General features: G+C 43.0%; 1 protein-coding gene across 19 annotated transcripts in view; it reads right to left on the reverse strand.

Moving 5' to 3' along the window:
- Positions 1 to 19,948, reverse strand: part of DIP2A (disco interacting protein 2 homolog A) — a 110,378-nt gene that overhangs the window by 78,738 nt on the left and 11,692 nt on the right. For all 19 annotated transcript variants that reach the window (XR_013414726.1, XR_013414725.1, XM_077995282.1 and 16 more), the window contains exon 2: positions 549 to 620. Coding sequence is in view for 16 of the 19 variants with exons in the window: in XM_077995282.1 (XP_077851408.1) it covers positions 549 to 620 (72 nt within the window). In the remaining 3 variants the exon portion in view is untranslated. The remainder of the gene's footprint in view (positions 1 to 548; positions 621 to 19,948) is intronic.

Raw genomic sequence — 19,948 nt, forward strand, 5'->3', positions numbered from 1 at the left:
TGGCTTTACAGTAACTCTTCATATCCTTATTGGGCCAATCGTCTCGCCTCATTCTTTTTTGAACATATTTTGGGTCTCTTGACCTTTTATACTTGGATATACATCTCAGAACTAACTTGTTAAGCTACACACACACACACACACACCCCTATTGAAATGATGAATGCACTGAATCTACAAATCAATCTAATGTGGCAAGAACCGACATCTTTACAATGGATGCTCTAGCCCCAGTAACGAAATGTGCAGGCTGTTCATAATCATAAAAATAAAATAAATCCTCTTTGGGAATGAGATCTGAGATCTGTATCAAGCCAGAGCTTTAAATTATAATCTATGCCTTTGAATTTTATTAATATTAGATGCATATTTTTCAAGACCAGCCTGGGCAACACAGCGAGACCCTGTCTCCATCAATAATAAACATATACCAGTGTTTAAACTTGGTTTAACATTGCTAACAAATGTTAAACTCTAAAAACAAGTTAAAAATCAAGTCTTATAAAACAATATAATTGCTATGTAACATCTGAGTGTATTGACCTTACCTTGAATAAGCGGTATATAACGTGCAAGCAGCTTTGCCCTTTTCTTTTCATACCCTTTTTGAGTGATGTCACCTAAAACAACAATGGAAAAAAGAATTACATTTCTTCTACAATTGCAAAATTTTAGAATTAAAAATTAATTCATGATTGAAAAACTGGAAACACTAATGTCTTTCCACGAAGTGATAGGACAAATAAACTATGATGGAATCATAGTATACCATAAAATGGAATACCACTCAGCAGTAAGAAAGGAACAAACTACTGATACACACGGCAATTTGGATAGATCTCACATGCATGCTGCTGAGTGAAAGAAGCCAGACTCAAAAGGCTGTATATGGAATCCTCAATTTTTATGACATTCTGGAAAAGATACAACCATAGAATCAGAGACAGATAGTGGTTGCCAGGGTCTGGCAGTGAGGAAAGGACAAGGGAATTTTGAGGGTGGTGAGGAAAGGACAAGGGAATTTTGAGGGTGGTGAGGAAAGGACAAGGGAATTTTGAGGGGGGTGAGGAAAGGACAAGGGAATTTTGAGGGTGGTGTGGAAAGGACAAGGGAATTTTGAGGGTGGTGTGGAAAGGACAAGGGAATTTTGAGGGTGGTGAGGAAAGGACAAGGGAATTTTGAGGGTGGTGAGGAAGGACAAGGGAATTTTGAGGGTGGTGTGGAAAGGACAAGGGAATTTTGAGGGTGGTGTGGAAAGGACAAGGGAATTTTGAGGGTGGTGAGGAAAGGACAAGGGAATTTTGAGGGTGGTGAAACTGCTCTATGTCGGGAGTGTAGTGGTGGTTACATGAGTATATGCACTTGTCAAAATTCTGTACCATTACAGAAGAGTAAGGGTGAATTTTACTGTGTATAAATAATACTTCAAATTTTAAAAATTGTGATCACCATCCCCTGGGAGCTTGCCAAAATCGCAGACTCTGAGGCCACACCCAACTGACAGAATCCAAAACTGCACTTTATTGAGACCCTCTAGTCATTCCTGTGCAGGTTCAAGTTTCACAAGTATTGCAATAAGGGACCCACGGAACACAAGTCCTCCCAGGCCAAGGGGTGTCCTTGGGAAAGGAGGAAAACAGATGGCTGTTCCAATAAATTATCATAAGGAAAAATAGCCTGAAAACAAATTGAACCACCTAGGAATGAGGTAGGAAACGCAACATCATGGAAACACTTCTTAACCTAAGCACACTATTTGGGTTCCTACACATACCTGGAAGTTCTAACAGTGGATCTGTGATGCTTTGAAGACTTTATTTAGACCAGAAATATATATTACAATTCTCATGATTAGCCTGTCCTCTGGGTGAACATGGTGGAGTTTTTAGTGTTTTGTAAGACCTTCCTTCTCTCAAAACAAACAAGCAAAGCAGTAAGGCTGCTGTGAATCAAAAGACACAGGCTGATGTCGCTTATCGAGTACACAACCAAGTATTTCCGTTAGATGAATTCCAGGCTGATGTCGCTTATTGAGTACACAACTGAGTATTTCCTTTAGATGAATTTTTTATTGTAGGATTTGTTGTGTGAACAGATTGACACCGTTGAATATGTGACATCTAAGTCAAGCCTCAGTGGAAGCCTCTGCGTAGGCATTAATATGCCATCCTACAGAAGAAGAGCCTGAGCCACAGCCTGTGGGCCAAACAGCTGCTCTGGCCCAGAGTCTACCACAACCTCCCCACCTACTCCACCCTGCACTGCACCCAAGCCCTGCCCTCTGCACAGAGCCTCTGCTTTATGAGCTCACTTGGCTCCTCCCACACCTCTTATGCTTATCTGTCTGTCCTTCCATTTATTTATTCCCTGTGCCCCCACTGTGTTCCATCCCTTCAGACAACTTTTTTTTTGCATTTAGTGTCTTTTAGACATATTTTCTTATAATTTTTTACAGTGTCTTTTGGAAACTTTTTTATAGTGTCTTTTAGAATATATTCTGCAGAACTCATGCTGCTTTGTGTCTGCGTATTTTTAATTGACCTGAATGGCATTATATTATAAATGACTGTCTTCTTCCCTAAGCCTTCCATTTTTAAAACCAACCCTTCCTCAATGCAATGAGCACACCTGATCTACTGCACTGACCCGGGTGCCCCTTGGAAGTCCGTCATCCTTGTTCACCCCTCACCCCGTCACTGGACACCCCCAGGTCCAGAGCCAGCCACCGCCTACACCAACATGCTCAGTGCCGCAGTGACAATCCCCATCAGGTTCAGCATGTAACTGTGCAATTTCACTTATTAAGCTTCAACTTGCACACAACTTTTTAAGGTTTAGAAGGCAGTAATTTTCAAATGCGCATGTGCATAGGAGAGGCAATTAACCTGCATCACAGACGTATGAAATGTGGCTCTGGCTAAACTCCACTGCTGCAGAAGAATCTCCCTCAGGATCACAGACGCCAAATCCGAACTAATATCACCAAGTCCTTCACATGGCAACACGACTTCTAAAAACCCATTCTCAAAAGCACTCAACTACCCCTTCAGTTCACAGGAACAAGGATGAGTAGTGCACACTATATGTGATGGCAAATAAGGCAAAACAATCTAATTGTCTGTCGCCAAAACAAAATAAATATGCTGCCAAACATCCGTACTACAGGATTCTGTCAATCTTAAAAAATAAAATAAAATCCTGTTATTTGTGGGGCCTGGGGTTAGACATCACTTACATGGATTCATGGTATGCTACTGGGTAAGAAGAGCAAGTTGAAAAACAATATATATATAGAAAGATTCCATTCTGATCAAATAAAATTAAGCCTGTATATTTACTTAGTAGTTGTGTATATTTGTATATACACAGAAAATGTCCAGGAAGGATGCACAACTAATTATTAACAGCATTTTCCCCTGTGGAGTGATTTGTCTTTGGGTAGGGCAAGAGACAGATTCATTTTTTACTTCATATACTTTTATTCTTTAAAATTTTTAGACACATAATCCTTTGTAATTAAGAATGTACGGAAGATGGTTCTGACGATGTGTAATGGCTACATAAGATGTTATTGGGGGTAACTAGATGAATTCCATGTATTATTTTTGCAACTTCAAGTCTAAAATTATTTCAAAGTAATATGTTTTAAAATATATGGAAGAGATTATGCAGAATTGTTTTCTTTTTTAGATGTCTCATAAAATTTGCCAGTGAAACCATATGGTCTTACAGGTTTATTTTCCTGGTTTTAAACTATGAAATTAATTTATTTAGTAGTTATAGGACTATTCAGGTTTTGGCTTCATTATTGATGAGTTCTGGGGGGTTGTGGCTTTCAAGAAATTGGTACCTTTCATCTAAGATGTTGAAAATAGTCATGTGGGCCAGGCGCGGTGGCTCACGCCTGTAATCCCAGCACTTTAGGAGGCTGAGGTGGGTGGATCGCTTGAGGTCAGGAGTTCAAGACCAGCCTGGCCAACATGGTGAAACGCCGTCTATACTAAAAATAGAAAAATTAGCTGGGCATGGTGGCACGCGCCTGTAGTCCCAGCTACTTAGGAGACTGAGGCTGGAGAATCACTTGAACCTGGGAGGCAGAGGTTGCAGTGAGCCAAGATCACGCCACTGCACTCCAACCTGGACAACAGAGAGAGATTCTGAAGAAAGAAAAGAAACAGACAGAGAGAGAGAGGAAGGAAGGAGAAAGAGAGAAAGAGAGAGAGAGAGAGAGAGAAAGTAGTCAGTGTCACTTAACGATGGGAGTATATTCTGAGAAATGCATTGTCAATCAATTTCACTGTTGTACAAACATCATTTGAGTCTACACACACAAACCGAGATGGTATAACCGATTGCACCGACGCCGTATGGTAGAGCCTGTTGCTCCTAGGCTACAAACCTGTACACTATGTTATTGCGCTACATGCTGTAGGCAATTGTGACACAATGGTATTTGTGTGTTTAAAATATTTAGGCCAGGCATGGTGGCTCGCACCTGCAATCCTAGCGCTTTGGGAGGCCGAGGAGGGCAGATTGCCTGAGCTCAGGAGTTCGAGACCAGCCTGGGCAACACGGTGAAACCCCATCTCTACTAAAATACAAAAAATTAGCCAGGTGTGGCAGCGTGTGCCTGTAGTCCCAGCTACTTGGGAGGCTGAGGCAGGGGAATCTCTTGAACCCGGGAGGTGGAGGTTGCAGTGAGCTGAGATCATGCAACTATACTCCAGCCTGGGCCACAGAGTGAGACTCTGTCTCAAAAACCAAACCAAAACAAAACAACAACAACAACAAAATATATATTTATAAACACAGAAAAGGTACAGTAAAAATATGGTATAAAAGATGAAAAATAATACACCTGTATAGAGCATTTAACATGAATGGGGCTTACAGGAATGGAAGTGGCTCTGTGTGAATCACTGAGGGGTGAGTGACTGTGAAGACATTACTGTACATGACTGTAGACTTAATACTCTGTACACTTAGGCTACACTACATTTAGAGAAAAACGTTTTCTTTCTTCAATAATAAATTAACCTTAGCTTACTGCAGCTTTTAAAAAACATTTTAACCTTTATAATAACACAGCTTGAGATACCAACACATTGTATAGCTGTACAAAAATATTTTCTTTCTTTATATCCTTACTTTTTTTTTTTTTTTTTAAGAGACAGGGTCTTGCTGTGTCTCTGAACAGACAGGCTGGAGTAGTGGCAGAATCATAGCTCACCACAGCCTGGAACTCCTGGGCTCAGGTGATCCTCCCACATCAGCCTCCTGAGTAGCCAGGACTGCAGGTGCTATTCTACCACACCCAGCCAATTTTTAAATTTTTTGTGGAGACTGGGTCTTGTCATGCTGTCTAGGCTAGTCTCCAACTCCCAGTCTCAAGCAATCTTCCCACCTTGGCTTCCCAAAGTGTTGGGATTACAGGAATGAGTCATCATGCCCAGCTTACAAGCTTTTCTGTATTCTTTAAGTTTTGTGGGGTTTTTTGTTGTTGTTGTTTTGGGGCTTTTTTTTCTTACTTTTAAAACTTTTTTGTTAAAAACTAAGACACACACATTAGCCTAGGCCTACAGAGGGTTAAGGTCATCAGTAACACTGCTTTCCACCTCCACATCTTAACCTACTGGAAGGTCTTCAAGGGTAATAACACGCATGGAAGCTGACACTTCCTATGATTACAAAGCCTTATTCTCAAATAACTCCTGAAGGGTCTGCCTGAGGCTGTTTGGCAGTTAACCTTTTTAAAATATAATAAGAATATACTCTAAAATAACAATAAAATGTACAGTAAACACAAAAACCAGTAACATTCATGTGTTATCATTACCAAGTATTAGGTACAGCACATAATTATATGGACTAGATTTTTAATAGATTGGCAGCACAGGTTTGTTTACACCAGCATCACCACAAACATGTGAGTAATGCGTTGTGTTACAATGGCTACAAGGTCACTAGGTGGTAAGAATTTTTAGCTTTATCGTGATCTCACACAGCCACTGTTGTATATGCGGTCCATCGTTGCCTGAAACATCTATTGGGCATACGACCAGATATGGATACAGTTGTTCACAGTACTCCCTTACCATGCTTTAATGTCTGTGCACCCTATACAGATAGGCCTCTTTCATTCCTGACTTTGGTAATTTGTGTCTTTGGTAATTGGTATTTTTTCACTGTCAGTATTGTTAGAGGTTTATCAAACTGAACCAGGTTTTGGTTCTACTGTTTTTTGTTTTTGTTTTTTTGAGACAGAGTCTTGCTCTGTCACACAGGATGGAGTGCAGTGGCGCAACTGGCTCACTGCAACTTCCGCCTCTCAGGCTCAAGCGATTCTCCTGCCTCAGCCTCCTGAGTAGCTGGGATTACCGGCGTGTGCCACCACGCCTGGCTCATTTTTGTATTTTTAGTAGAGATGGGGTTTCACCATGTGAGCCAGGCTGGTCTAGAACTCCTGACCTCAAGTGATCCAACCCCCTCGGCCTCCCAAAGTGCTGGGATTACAGGTGTGAGCCACTGCGCCCGGCCCCCCTGATTTTTTCCTATTGTTTTTTCTGTTTTCAGTTTCACTGATTTCTGCTGTTATCATTTTCCTTCTGTTAAGAAACACAAAACCATAATGAGATACCACTATATGCCTATTCAAACAGCTAAAGCTTCAAAAATACTGACAATGTCAAGTGCTGACAAGGGCTGTGAAGCAATAGAAACCCATATATTGCTGGTGGGAATGCAAAATGGTACAGCCACTCTGAAAACAGTGTGGAAGTTCTATATACAGTAAAGCAAACACTCACCAGATGACCCAGCAATTCCACTTGATTATCTACCCTAGAGAAGTAAAAACTTGTTTTCACATAAAAACCTGTACACAATTGTTTATAGCCACTTTATTCTTCATCACCAAAAAACTAGAAACAACCCAGATGTCAAGTGAATGGATAGAGACTGTGACATAACCATACTATGGAAAACTCCTTGGCAATAAAGAGGAACAGACTACTGATACCTGCAAAAATGTGAATGAATTTCAAAACACATTACGCTGAGATCAAGAAGCCATTCTTGAAAGGTTACATGCTGTCTGATTCCATTTATAGGACATTTCTGAAAAGATACACCCATAAGGATAGGGAACAGATAAGCTAGGAGACCAGAAGACTGCAGAGGGATAAATGAGGAGTGTTTGGGGATGATGGTGCTGCTCTTCCTCTTTTTTGGTTTTTTATTATGTTTTAGAGTCAGGGTCTTGCTCTGCCACCCAGGCCGGAGCGCGGTAGCATAGCTCACTGCAGCCTCGAACTTCTGGGCTCAAGCAAATCAGCTTTCCAGAGTCTGAAAGGAGAGTCTGACAAAGAAGTACTTCACGCAACTAGCAGCTGGGTGACTCCACAATGGACCAAGCGTGGCGAAGGAAGAAGCACCCCAAAAGGGCATGACACAATGGCTGGGAGTCCCAAATGCCCCGCAGGTTCCAATCCAGTACAGTACAGTCTGCCTTTGGTCAGGTCACTTTGACCACCTCCAAGGTGGGCACCAGCCAGAAATCAGATACACACCAGAGACCTTGGACCCAAGTGAGCTGGACACAGCTGCCAGTGTTTATTCCTTTGGAAAGGTGTTGGCCTTTGCTTTGCTGCCAAAGAAGGGGTCCAGAGTCCACGAGGTCCCAACTTGGGCCACACAAGCTTACCCAGGATCCCAAAGCAAGGCCTCTGTGCCATGGCAGCTGGGAAAGCCCCCAGCTGCCACTGGACTAGACAGGTCCTACTGGAGGTGCCCACACAGAGGAGGAGGAAACAATAAAATGAGGGATGATCCATACCTGATATGGTCTGGCTCTGTGTCCTCCCGACTCAAATCTCACCTTGAACTGAAATAATCCCCATGTTCAAGGTGGGAGGGACCCAGTGGGAGGTACCTGAATCATGGGGGCAGGTTTTTCCCCATGCTTTTCTCTGGATAGTGAGTAAGTCTCACAAGCTCTGATGGTTTTATAAAAGGGCAGTTCCCCTGCACATACCCTCTTGCCTGCCACCATGTAGGATGTCCCTTTGCTTTCTTCATCTTCCACCATGACTGTGAGGCCTCCCCAGCCATGTGGAACTGTGTGTCTGTTAAACCTCTTTCCTTTATAAATTACCCAGTCTCGTTTTACGTCTTCGTCAGCAGCATGAGAACACACTAATACAATACCTGACCACAATAAAAATTGAAGACAGATGCCACAAAAAAATATAGGCAGTCTCCAAGCTTGTGACACAGAACAACAGGTGAAGAAAATCTGTGAAGAGTAATATTTTGCATGGTGGCACCATTCACTGATAACAGTTGTTCTTATACTTAATATATGTTCTTATACTTAATATATACTTAATATGTAAAGATTTCACTTTTCAAGTCTAAAAGTTTCCAAACACAGGGGTCTTAAATATGCAGATCTAATACACAAAAGCAGAGCCTATCTGACTGCAATTTAAATTATTTATGCAGCCAAGCATGGTGGCTCACATCTGTAATCCCAGCACTTTGGGAGGCCAAGGTGGGAGGACTGTTTGAGCCCAAAAGATAGAAGCCACGTTGGGCAACATAAAGAGACCCTGTCTCTACAAAAAAAAGAAAAAACAATTAGCTGGCTGTGATGGCACATGCCTATAGTCCTAGCTACTAGGCAGGCTGAGGTGGGAAGATTGCTTGAGCCCAGGAGTTCGAGGCTGCAGTGAGCTATGATAGCACCACTGCACTCCAGCCTGAATAGCAGAATGAGACCTTAAAAAAATAATAACAAATAAATTATTATGCTTAACACTGAAGAGTGCAGAGATGCTTCCGCAGTAGTGTTTGAATGTCCATTGTCTCATTCATTTGTAATTAAAAGCAGACTTTTAAAATATTTAGTAAATACTCTTTTATTTCGAAGTTTTTGATAAAATATGAAAAACATGTTCATTAAACTGAATACATACACACACATAGGAAGTCCATTTATGGCACTGACAAAATTATAGCACTCAGACCAACTCTTCCAACAGGAACTAAAAAGATCGCACTAAAATTTTTCTTTAAATCTAAAGACATTACAGAAGTGAAGAACTGAAGGCCAAGTCAAGTCAAAAAGTAATCACCAAGTAGCTGAAGTGGGCGGAACTCTGACAGACTCAGAGAGCCAGGAGCTCATCGAGGAGGAGGTGCCTGCTGATCTGGGTGGAACTCTGACAGACTCAGAGAGCTCATCGAGGAGGAGGTGCCCTGGAAAGCATCCCAGGTTGTTTGTTGGGACTTAGAAGGACCATATCTTGTGTATGAGCTAAAAATAGAGCAGCACCCGTAAGGACTGGAGCCAGTTTCAAACCACTTTCTCTACATGTAGATTAAAGTGATCTTGGATTGCACGTACTCCCAACCTATCTACCTATCAGATGCAAAAGTAAGCCCTTTGTGGTCACACATTATCACTATACAGACAACGTCTGGCATTTGATCAGAGATAATTAGGCACATATGGCAGCAAGAAGCTATGACTAAAATCCATGAAAAACAATAATAGAAAGCTATACAAAATAGAACTTTAAAATAACCATAATCAATATGTTTAGGGAATTAAAAAGCAGGATTGTGAATTTAAAAAAAAAACATAAATTCTAGAAGTGAAAACTACTGTATCTCAAATCCAGGAATAAATTTAATGAAAGGTGTGCAAGACCACTACCCAGAAACCAAAAACATTAAAACATTACTGAGATAAATTAAACAAGACCTAAAGAAACGAAAGGATATACCACGTTCATGAATCTGAAGACTCAATACCGTCAAGTGTAATTTCTATCCAAGTGGATCACAAGAATCAGCCTGAGTAATTCTTGAAAGTTTTTTGCATGGAAATTGACAAGCTGATTCCAAAGTATACAGGGAAATACAAAGGGCCAAGATTAGCTAAATCAAACTGGAAAAACAAAATAAAAGTAAAAGGGCAGACTTTACCAAATATGAAGACAGAATGGAGTAGGTGCTAAGATAAACAAGTGGAATAGTGCAACAACACAGCAGAAATCAGCCCAAAGCAGCAGGGGAAAGACAGCCTCTTCCAAATGTTCTGAGTCAACTAATTACCAACTGCAATAGAAATGAAATCACTCTTCCCTCACACCATGCATAAAATTAAATTCCAGGTGAATTATGCATCTAAATGTGAAAGATGGCCGGGTGTGGTGGCTCACGCCTGTAATCCCAACATTTTGGAAGGCCAAGGCAGGTGGATCACCTGAGGTCAGGAGTTCATGACCAGCCTGGCCAACACAGCAAAACCCCGTCTCTACTAAAAAAAAAAAAAAAAAAATTAGCTGGGCGTGGTGGTGCGTGTCTGTAATCCCAGCTACTCAGGAGGCTGAGGCAGGAGAATCGCTTGAACCAGGGAGGTGGAGGTTGCAGCGAGCTGAGATCGTGGCACTGTACTCCAGCCTGGGAGACATGACAAGACTCTGACTCAAAAAAAAAAAGAAAAAAAAGAAAGAAATACACACACACACACACACACACACAAATCTTTTTTTTTTAGGCGGAGTCTCACCCTGTCACTCAGGCTGGAGTGCAGTGGCTCAATCTCGGCTCACTGCAACCTGCCCCTCCTGGGTTCAAGCAATTCTCCTGTCTCAGCCTCCCAAGTAGTTGGGATTACAGGCACCTGCCACCACGCCCGGCTAATTTTTGTATTTTAAGTAGAGACAAGGTTTCACCACATTGGCCAGGCTGGTCTCAAACTCCTGACCTCAGGTGATTCGCCTACCTCAGCCTCCCAAAGTGCTAGGATTACAAGAGTGAGCCACCACGCCCGGCCAAAAATATATACATATAAATCTTTAGTTTTGCTATTCTATTAGGAAAAAGGGCATGTGCTTCTTTGACTTACCATGGGAGGAGTAAATTAAATCAATGTTGCTAGTAACTTAAATCAACGTTGCTAGATTTACCCAAACAATCAGACAGGTCCTACTGGAGGTGCCCACACAGGGGAAGAGAAGGAGGAGGCAAGAAAATGAGGAGTGACCCATAGCTGACTACTGTAAAACGTGAAGACAGATGCACAGAGAAATTAAATGATCATTTTTACATATCCATGGCCTAGCAAGGACACATCAACTTCCAGATTAAGAGTGATGCCATGAGCTGGGTGCAGTGGCTCACGCCTGTAATCCCAGCACTTTGGGAGGCCAAGGCAGGCAGATCATTTGAGGTCAGGAGTTTGAGACCATGGTGGCCAACGTGGTAAAACCCCATCTCTTTTTTTTTTTTTTTGAGACGGAGTCTTTGCTCTGTCACCCAGGCTGGAGTGCAGTGGCCGGATATCAGCTCACTGCAAGCTCCGCCTCCCGGGTTTACGCCATTCTCCTGCCTCAGCCTCCCGAGTAGCTGGGACTACAGGCGCCCGCCACCTCGCCCGGCTATTTTTTTGTATTTTTTAGTAGAGACGGGGTTTCACCGTGTTAGCCGGGATCGTCTCTCGATCTCCTGACCTCGTGATCCGCCCATCTCGGCCTCCCAAAGTGCTGGGATTACAGGCTTGAGCCACCGCGCCCGGCCTAAAACCCCATCTCTAATAAAAAATACAAAAAATAACCGGGCATGGTGGCATACACCTGTAATCCCAGCTACTGGGGAGGCTGAGGCAGGAGAATCACTTGAACCCAGGATGCAGAGGTTGCAGTGAGCCGATTGTACCACTCCACCATTCCAGCCTGGGCAACAGAGTGAGACTCTGTCTCCAAAAAAAAAGAGTGATGCTATGACTAGAAGATGTTAGTGAGATTCATCGCAAATCTGCCTTGAACACCCTGGATCTGCTTCCTCCAATACTGAGCACACTTTGACTCCTACACTTACTACCCTGTCTGATGGCTGTCTCCATTTCCCTCCTTTTCCTGAGCTCTTCCCCATGCTAGTCTCTATCTGTGCTTCTGGGCTAGTGCCCAGCGCCTTTCTCGGGCACTCTTCTCTAAGCGGACTGTGGCGTGATGCTGATGCCAACTCTGGAGATTGCTCATCCTCTATTTGTTTCAAAAATACACTTGGGAGAAAAAAATTACTACAACATGGTATAATCATATAAGATAATACCACATGGCAGTTAGACTGAGCTAGAGCTACATGTATTAACATAATCATCGTATTTTTTAAAACATAATATTAAGGTAAAAAGCAAGTTTCAGAAGGATTTATAAAGATGATTTACATAGTTTTAAAATATGCAAAAACACTATCGATTGTTTCAGGATATATGGAAATGCAATTAAATGATAAAATACCAAATTCAGGAGAGAAGTTGGGAAGACGGCAAATGGAATTAGAGAGTGAATGGGAGTCAACTCTCTCTATAATGGTTCTTTGTAAAAAATAAATAAATAAATAAATAAAGCTAATGTGTCAAAATCTTCATTTTTTAAAAGTTGGGTGGCAGGTACATGGGTATGTATATCACGACTCACACAGGTTTTTGGTATGTTTGAAATATTTCACAATTAGAAAAAAATCAAACAAGAAGCAGTCATCCACATTCAGAAGTTTCTAACTCTTAAAAGACTTTCAAACTGAAGCCTGTGGCTGGCTATACTGCACTTTCCAAGGACCAGAGAGTACTTGCTCAATATGAACATCTGCCATATTTTCTACAGTACTCATGAGCTTATTTAAATTATCCCTCTTAACTGAAGTAAGACCCTGAACATGCGTTCAGGACATACAGGTAGACAACAATGTCAGTGAAAGGCAACAAGACTCTTCCATAAAAATACAGCTCTTGGCTAACAAGTTTGTGTGTAAATAGATAATAAACATTTTTAAATAGCAGGTATTTAATGGAAGAATGTTTTTAAACATCACTTGGTGAGCTACAGCCACATGGTGATATAATTCTTATTAAACATTCATGATTAGAAAACTTAGACGACTAGCCTTGCAACTGAAAGGAGAACTTAGATATTATCCACTTCAATGTTTTTCCAACCTTTCAGCTGCACATCTTCTGTTCAACTGAACTCTTAGGAGGAGGGTAAGTGGAGAAGTGTCTCTGGTTGAGGCACATGTAGGGCTGCTCTCTGAGTGCCCACTTCCCCCAAACAACGGTGGTACCTTCTACGGGAATATATTAGCAGACTCTGGAAAACCAATGAAAACCAGATCCCTTCTTCATTACCACCTCCTATCCTCCTCGACAACTTTGTTCAAAGGATGTACTGTCCATCTGCTTCAGATCTGCTCCAATCCTATCCTCCCTATCAGATAATCCTCACTGTTCTGATCTACCGTTCTGATTTCCCAGAATCTAGACTATGAATTCCTTTTCAATTTTGAAAACCTAGCTGGATGTGGGGGTGGGCAGCTATAGTTCCAGCTACTTGGGAGGCTGAGGCAAAATGACCACTTGAGCCCAAGCCCAAGAGTTCAAGACCAGCCTAGGCAACATAGTGAGATCTCATGTCTTTAGGAAAAAACAAACCAAAAACCAAAAAAACCTCTTCAACCATTTCAGTGAGATTTGGGGAAGTACAGTCATCTTTACCTGATGATTGGTCATGAATACTGACCCAGAAAATCCTCCACACACACTCCCCTGCCTCAGCTGCACAGATGCCCACACACACGTTCTGTCTCCGTCTTCAGTCCTCCCTGTAGTGTCTCCCTTCTCTGCCTTTCCCGTATGGATTTGGGTTCCTCGGAGTTTTTTCCTAGGCTCTCTTGGCATTATTCATTTCTCCTCATGTGGTAATCATATTCACTCTAATTACTATTTATGTGCCAATGACTTCCAAATTACTAGCCAAGGCTAGAGCTTTCTACAAAGTACTAGACTCATATATCCAAATGCACTCTGGGTCCCACCTCTCAGATCTCCCAGAGCAGCCTCACACTCCTTTTGTGTTCCACGTCTTCATGAGCAGCACCACGATCTCCCAGACAGGTGTTTCAGAAACTCGAGCATCACCCTAGGCCCTCGTTTACTGCACCATCATCTCCCAGACAGGTGTTTCAAAACTCAGAGTCACCCTAGGCCCTCCTTTACTGCACCATCATCTCCCAGGCAGGTGTTTCAAACCTCAGAGTCACCCTAGGCCCTCCTTTACTGTGTACTTCACACAAAAGCCTGCTGGTTCTACTTCTGATTGCCCTCTCCATCCTACTGGCTCAGCCCTATCCAGACCAGCAAAATCTCTTGCCCTGGATTACTGCAATGGGTTCTTCAAGCTAACTTTTCTGTCCCCCAATTTCAGACTCCTCCAATCTACTTTTCACACACTGCAGAACAATCTTTCTAAATCAAAGAGGGAGACAGAAAGAGACAAAAGAGATTACGCAGAAATGTTTTGTTAATATATATTTTTAAAAAGGTGGGGGGGGTGTGGGAGGATTGCTGGCTCCATCATTTATTAAAGAAGATCTGTTTAAAGTAAAGCACCTGGCCAGGCGCAGTGGCTCATGCCTATAATTTCAGCACTTCGCGAGGCCAAAGTGCGTGGATCACCTGAGGTCAGGAGTTCGAGACCAGCTTGGCCAACGTGGTGAAACCCCATCTTTACTAAAAATACAAAAATTAGCCGGTCGTGGTGGTGCATGCCTGTAATCCCAACTACGTGGGAGGCTGAGGCAGGAGAATTTCTTGAACCTGGGAGGTGAAGGTTGCGGTGAGCTGAGATTGCACCACTGCACTCCAGCCTGGATGACAGAGCAAGACTCTGTCTCTAAAATAAAATTGAAATAAAATTGAAATAAAATAAAATATAAAATATAAATAAAAATAAATAAAGCACCCAACAAAAACTACCCCCATAGCCTTTTTTTTTTTTTTTTTTTCTGAGACAAGGTCTCACTGTGGCACCCAGGCTGGAGTGCAGTGGCATAATCATGGTTCACTACAGCCTCAATCTCAAGCAATCCTCCCACCTCAGCCTCTCAAATGGCTGGGATTACAGGCATGCACCAACACGCCTTGCTAATTTTTTTTTCTTTGTAGAGACAGGGTTTCCCTATGTTGCCCTGGGTAGTCTCAAACTCCTGCCCCATAGCCTTTACTTAAAAATAGGAAATTGGTCGTCTGTTTTCAAGATTTACTGAGTTCTTCAATGTGCACACATATTTTCATCTTGCTCATTTTCTCCCCTTTACCAAGAGCAGTGGTAGGAATATAATATATTTTCATGGTATTTCTTGTTAATAGGAAGCCTTTATGCAGAGCATACACTTTGCTATCATTCAATACAGTAGCCATTAGCCATGCATGGTTAAATTTTAGTTAATTAAAAGTAAATTAAATTGAACAATTAGTTCCCTCGTCCCATTAGTCACATTTCAAGTGTTCAGTAGCCACATGTGGCTGGTGGTCACCATGCTGGACACCACAGAACTTTCCCATCGTTGCAGAAAGTTCTAAACAGTGCCATTCTAGAGGCAACAGGTACTAGCACCCCTCCTGCCTTACTCTTGGTCACCTCGCACATCCACAACACCCAACCAGCTACAGGGAGGAATTTAAGTTTGTTTCAACCAGTTTGTCTAGACTCCAGAGAATCCAGTCCGAATTCCTTACTAGGACGTGTGAGCCCTGCTGTAATACAGTTAGCCCCTGCCTTTCCTCCTCTGCCTATGGAACACTGCCTGGAATTCCTTGGCCCACTCAACTTCAGCTCACCTTCCTTTGTCTCCATGTCCATCCCCGCTCCTCCTTCTCCACCCTCTCACACATGCTTTCAAAACAGAGTTCCAGGAAACTTTACTTCCTCTGTTGGCCCAGCTCACCCAGGGCTGATGATACCTCCCCTTGGGCGGACTGGGTCCTCTACACATTTCACGACATTGCCACGGTTTACATGTCTTTCAGCCCCCACGAGACTGTAAGCCTCCTGGCACTCAGTCTGTTGAATGTTGTTAAACAACAGGATGACACACTGAGTGTCCCGTCTGTTCAGGCTGCCGTAACGGAATACCAGAGTGGGCGGCTCAAACAACAGACATTTATTTTCTCACAGTTCTGGAGACTGAAAGCTCAAGATCAAGGGGCCAGAGGGTTCATTTCTGGTGAAGCCTCTCTCCTTGGCCTGCAGACAGCTGCCTTCTCACTATGTATTCACATGGCCTTTCTATGCACAAACATCCCTGGTGTCTCTTCCTTGTCTTGTAAGGACATCAATCTTGATGAGGGCCCTCCCCCTTGACCTCATTGGATCTTAAATATCTCCTTAAGGTCCTATCTTCAAATATAATCCACTGGGGCTAGGGATTCAGCATACCAACAACTGTGTCCTTTTGTTTCAGAGACTTAATTTAAAGGTTCTTTACTAAAGATACTGCAGAGAAAGTTCTAAAATCTGAAAGAGTGTAAAAGTTCTTTTTCTGCTATTTCCAAAATGGCACTCTTAAATTATGAACAGTTCAGTGTAGAAAGACACAGGATTTCTATTCTTTCTTTACAGCTGATTAATACAAAGTCTGAAAGGAAACCCCCACATGATCACCGTCTCCCAGCTATAATTTTAGCTGCTGCCTTCAAGAACCCAGGAAATCCGAAGAACAGAGGCCATGCATTTCCTGTGTGAAAAGGGAAGGGAGACCCTTGGGTACATTACTCTAAGTAATTATCTATCAATACACAATAGAAGTAACAGCTATTTTTAAGTGTTGTGTCTTCATTGACTATACAGTTTTCTTTGCTAAGCAGTGTATAATTTCCTAGTCTTTTTAACAGCAAGTGCAATACTGAAAATGTCAGCTAATTTAAAGTGTAAAGATTGAACCACAAGGATTATGTTAGTCCTACACAGAAGCAAGCTCACTGCACAGCAAAAATGAGTTTTAAAAGATTTACTGGGATGCTGATAATGGCGGAGGCTATACACATATAAGAGTAGGGCGAATATGGAATAGCTCCATACCTTTCTCTCAATTTTGCTGTGAAACTAAGACTGTTCTTAAAAAATCTGTAAAAACAAAAACAAGTCCAGGCACAGTGGCTCATGCCTGTAAACCCAGGACTTTGGGAGGCCAAGGTGGAAAGATCGCTTGAAACCAGAAGTTCAAGACTAGCCTGGGCAATGTGGTGAGACTCCGAATCTAAAAAAAAACTGTAAAAGTAGGCACAGTAGAGTGCACCTGTAGTCCTAACTACTCGTGATGCTAAAGCGGAAGATAGCTTAGCCCAGGAGTTTGAGGCTATAATGACCTATGATAGTGCTGCTACTGCACTCCAGCCTGGGCAACAGAGCGAGACTAAATAAACAAAATATTTACTGGCAGAATAAAATTTTCCCATTAACTTAACCCTAATTCACTTCTTTCCTGTCTTCAGTTATACCATAGAACAGTGACCAAATAACATGAATTCTTTTTTTTTTCTGAAACAGAATTTCGCTCGTTTCCCAGGATGGAGTGCAGTGGTACCATCTTGACTCACTGCAACCTCCGCCTCCTGGGTTCAAGCGATTCTCCTGCCTCAGCCTCCCGAGTAGCTGGGATTACAGGCGCCTACCACCATGCCTGGCTAATTTTTTTTTTTTTTTGAGACAGACTCTCACTCTGTTGTCCAGGCTAGAGTGCAATGGTATGATCTCCACTCACTCCACCTCCCGGATTCAAGAGATTCTCCTGTCTCAGCCTCCTGAGTATCTGGGATTACAGGCACGCGCCACCACGTCTGCCTAATTTTTGTGTTTTTACTAGAGACAGGGTTTCACCATGTTGGTCAGGCTGGTCTCGAACTCCTGACCTCGTGATCCACCCACCTCAGCCTCCCAAAGTGCTGGGATTACAGGCGTGAGCTACCACGCCTGACCCGCCCCCCCCCCTTTTTTTTTTTGAGATGGAGCTTCGCTCTTGTTGCCCAGGCTGGAGTGCAATGGCACAGTCTCAGTTCACCACAACCTCCACCTCCTGGGTTCAAGCAATTCTCCTGCCTCAGCCTCCCGAGTAGCTGGGATTACAGGCATGTGCAACCACACCTGGCTAATTTTGTATTTTTAGTAAAGACAGGGTTTCTCCATGTTGGTCAGGCTGGTCTTGAACTCCCAAACTCAGGCGATCCGCCCACCGCGGCCTTCCCTAAATACTGGGGTTATAGCATGAGCTACTGAGCCCAGCCCATTTTTTGTATTTTTAGTAGAGATGGAGTTTCTCCATGTTGGCCAGGCTGGTCTCGAACTCCTGACCTCAGGTGATCCGGCCGCTTTGGCCTCCCAAAGTGCTGGGATTACAGGTGTGAGCCACCACACCCGGCCTGAATTCATTTTTATACTCAATAAATGTATATCCCATCAGCCAAAATAATACATTAAAAGATTAAATATGTGATTTGAAAAACAAAACTGCAGCTCTTGAATTCGATCTTTTTTCTGAAAAGATGGAACACGCATTCTGGCCCCTGACCTGCCCTGATGATGAGAGAAGCAGTCACACATGGCTAATGCTCACTGAGGACACACTACATGAAAGGGAACACAAGGCACGGGAGTGACTCCACTCCCTCATGCTCGTTTCCGTGAGGGCACATCATCAGGCAGAGTCTGCACTCCAGCAGACCAGTGCCCCCATCTCTGAATCTCTTTTCCAACTTCTAAGTCCTGCACGTATATTCACTCCACTTTGTGAGACTAAAGGTCAAAGAGAAGGGAACTAAATGACCAATAGAGGCTGTCTCGGACTGCACAATCCTGACACACAAACACCCTATACATCTTGGCTGAGGGCCTGCCCCTGGGAAAGAAGGCACCTAAAGACAGCATGTTTCTTACTCTCTGTCAACAAGTGCATGGTATGAGAGATCAAGGCAGTTTACAGGCCTGGCCAGCACTGAGCAGAACAGCAATGTCACTCTCTTCAAGGTCCTTTGGACTGCCCCAAGTGGGGAAGATCAACACAAGACACAGAAATATCAGAAGTATTAATACTTGGGATAATTACTTATTGCAGTTATTTATTGCACTCCTTACAGTAAGTGCTCCTAAAGAAAAGTAGATGGTGCTAAGTCATATAGAGGGAGATTCAGCAAGCTAGAGGAGTTGGACATGGACAATGCATAAGCCTACTCTGGTGCCTGAAACTCAGAGGAACAAGGCAGGTTTGGCCCCTGCTCTCATGAAGCTTCACAATGGGTAACTAAACCAGAGTCAGACACAGGCAACAGCATCCTGAGAAGAGTGAATAATTCAATACATATTGACCAACAACTGTGTGCCAGGTACAGCCTTGAAGAGCAGACTATTAATAAGGGAGACAAACATCTAAACCTACAACGCCAGATATAAATCAGCCCTTGTAGCGTGGGTCTAAACAGTGACCCCCTGTAGCAGTTCATGTCCTCTGAAAAGCAGATGCTATCACAGGATTAGATGTGAAAGAGATTTATGTGGGAAAACGCCCTTGAGGGCAAATGGGGAGGGAACCAGTAGATGTTTGCCAGGGGAGGAGGAAAGGAAGGCAGGTCGGACAGAAAAAGTCTGAGACTAAAGGCAGCACTAAGAAAGTTCCGGCCAGGTCAATGAGGAGTCCTTGAGACAAAGTTCTCATCAGGACTCCTGAGAAACAGCCTTGGTGTTCCTGCTATAGGAAGCACAGCCTCAGCTTGAGGGCAGTGTGGACCCACAGCACAGCGATGAGGCCATCAGTGGATTATGCCCTCATGGGCCCCAAACAAATGATAGATTAGATGTAAGTCATCGAGCTCCACACCAGTGAGGCCTCTCCAGCTTAGCCTGGATCCTACAGGAAGACAGGAGCAACAGTGCACTTATCTCAGTCTCCCCTAAGTTTTTTTCTTTCTGGTCATTTAAAGCAACAAAGACCACATTCTGATTCAACAGCTCCCTGAGGCACACATCTATCCTGCTGATGGGTTCACTGAATTAGAAAAACTGCTGTAAAAAAGCTAAGTATTGGCCGGGCGCGGTGGCTCAAGCCTGTAGTC

The sequence above is a fragment of the Macaca mulatta genome, chromosome 3 (genome assembly GCF_049350105.2).
Source record: "Macaca mulatta isolate MMU2019108-1 chromosome 3, T2T-MMU8v2.0, whole genome shotgun sequence".
Classification (NCBI taxonomy): Eukaryota; Metazoa; Chordata; class Mammalia; order Primates; family Cercopithecidae; genus Macaca; species Macaca mulatta.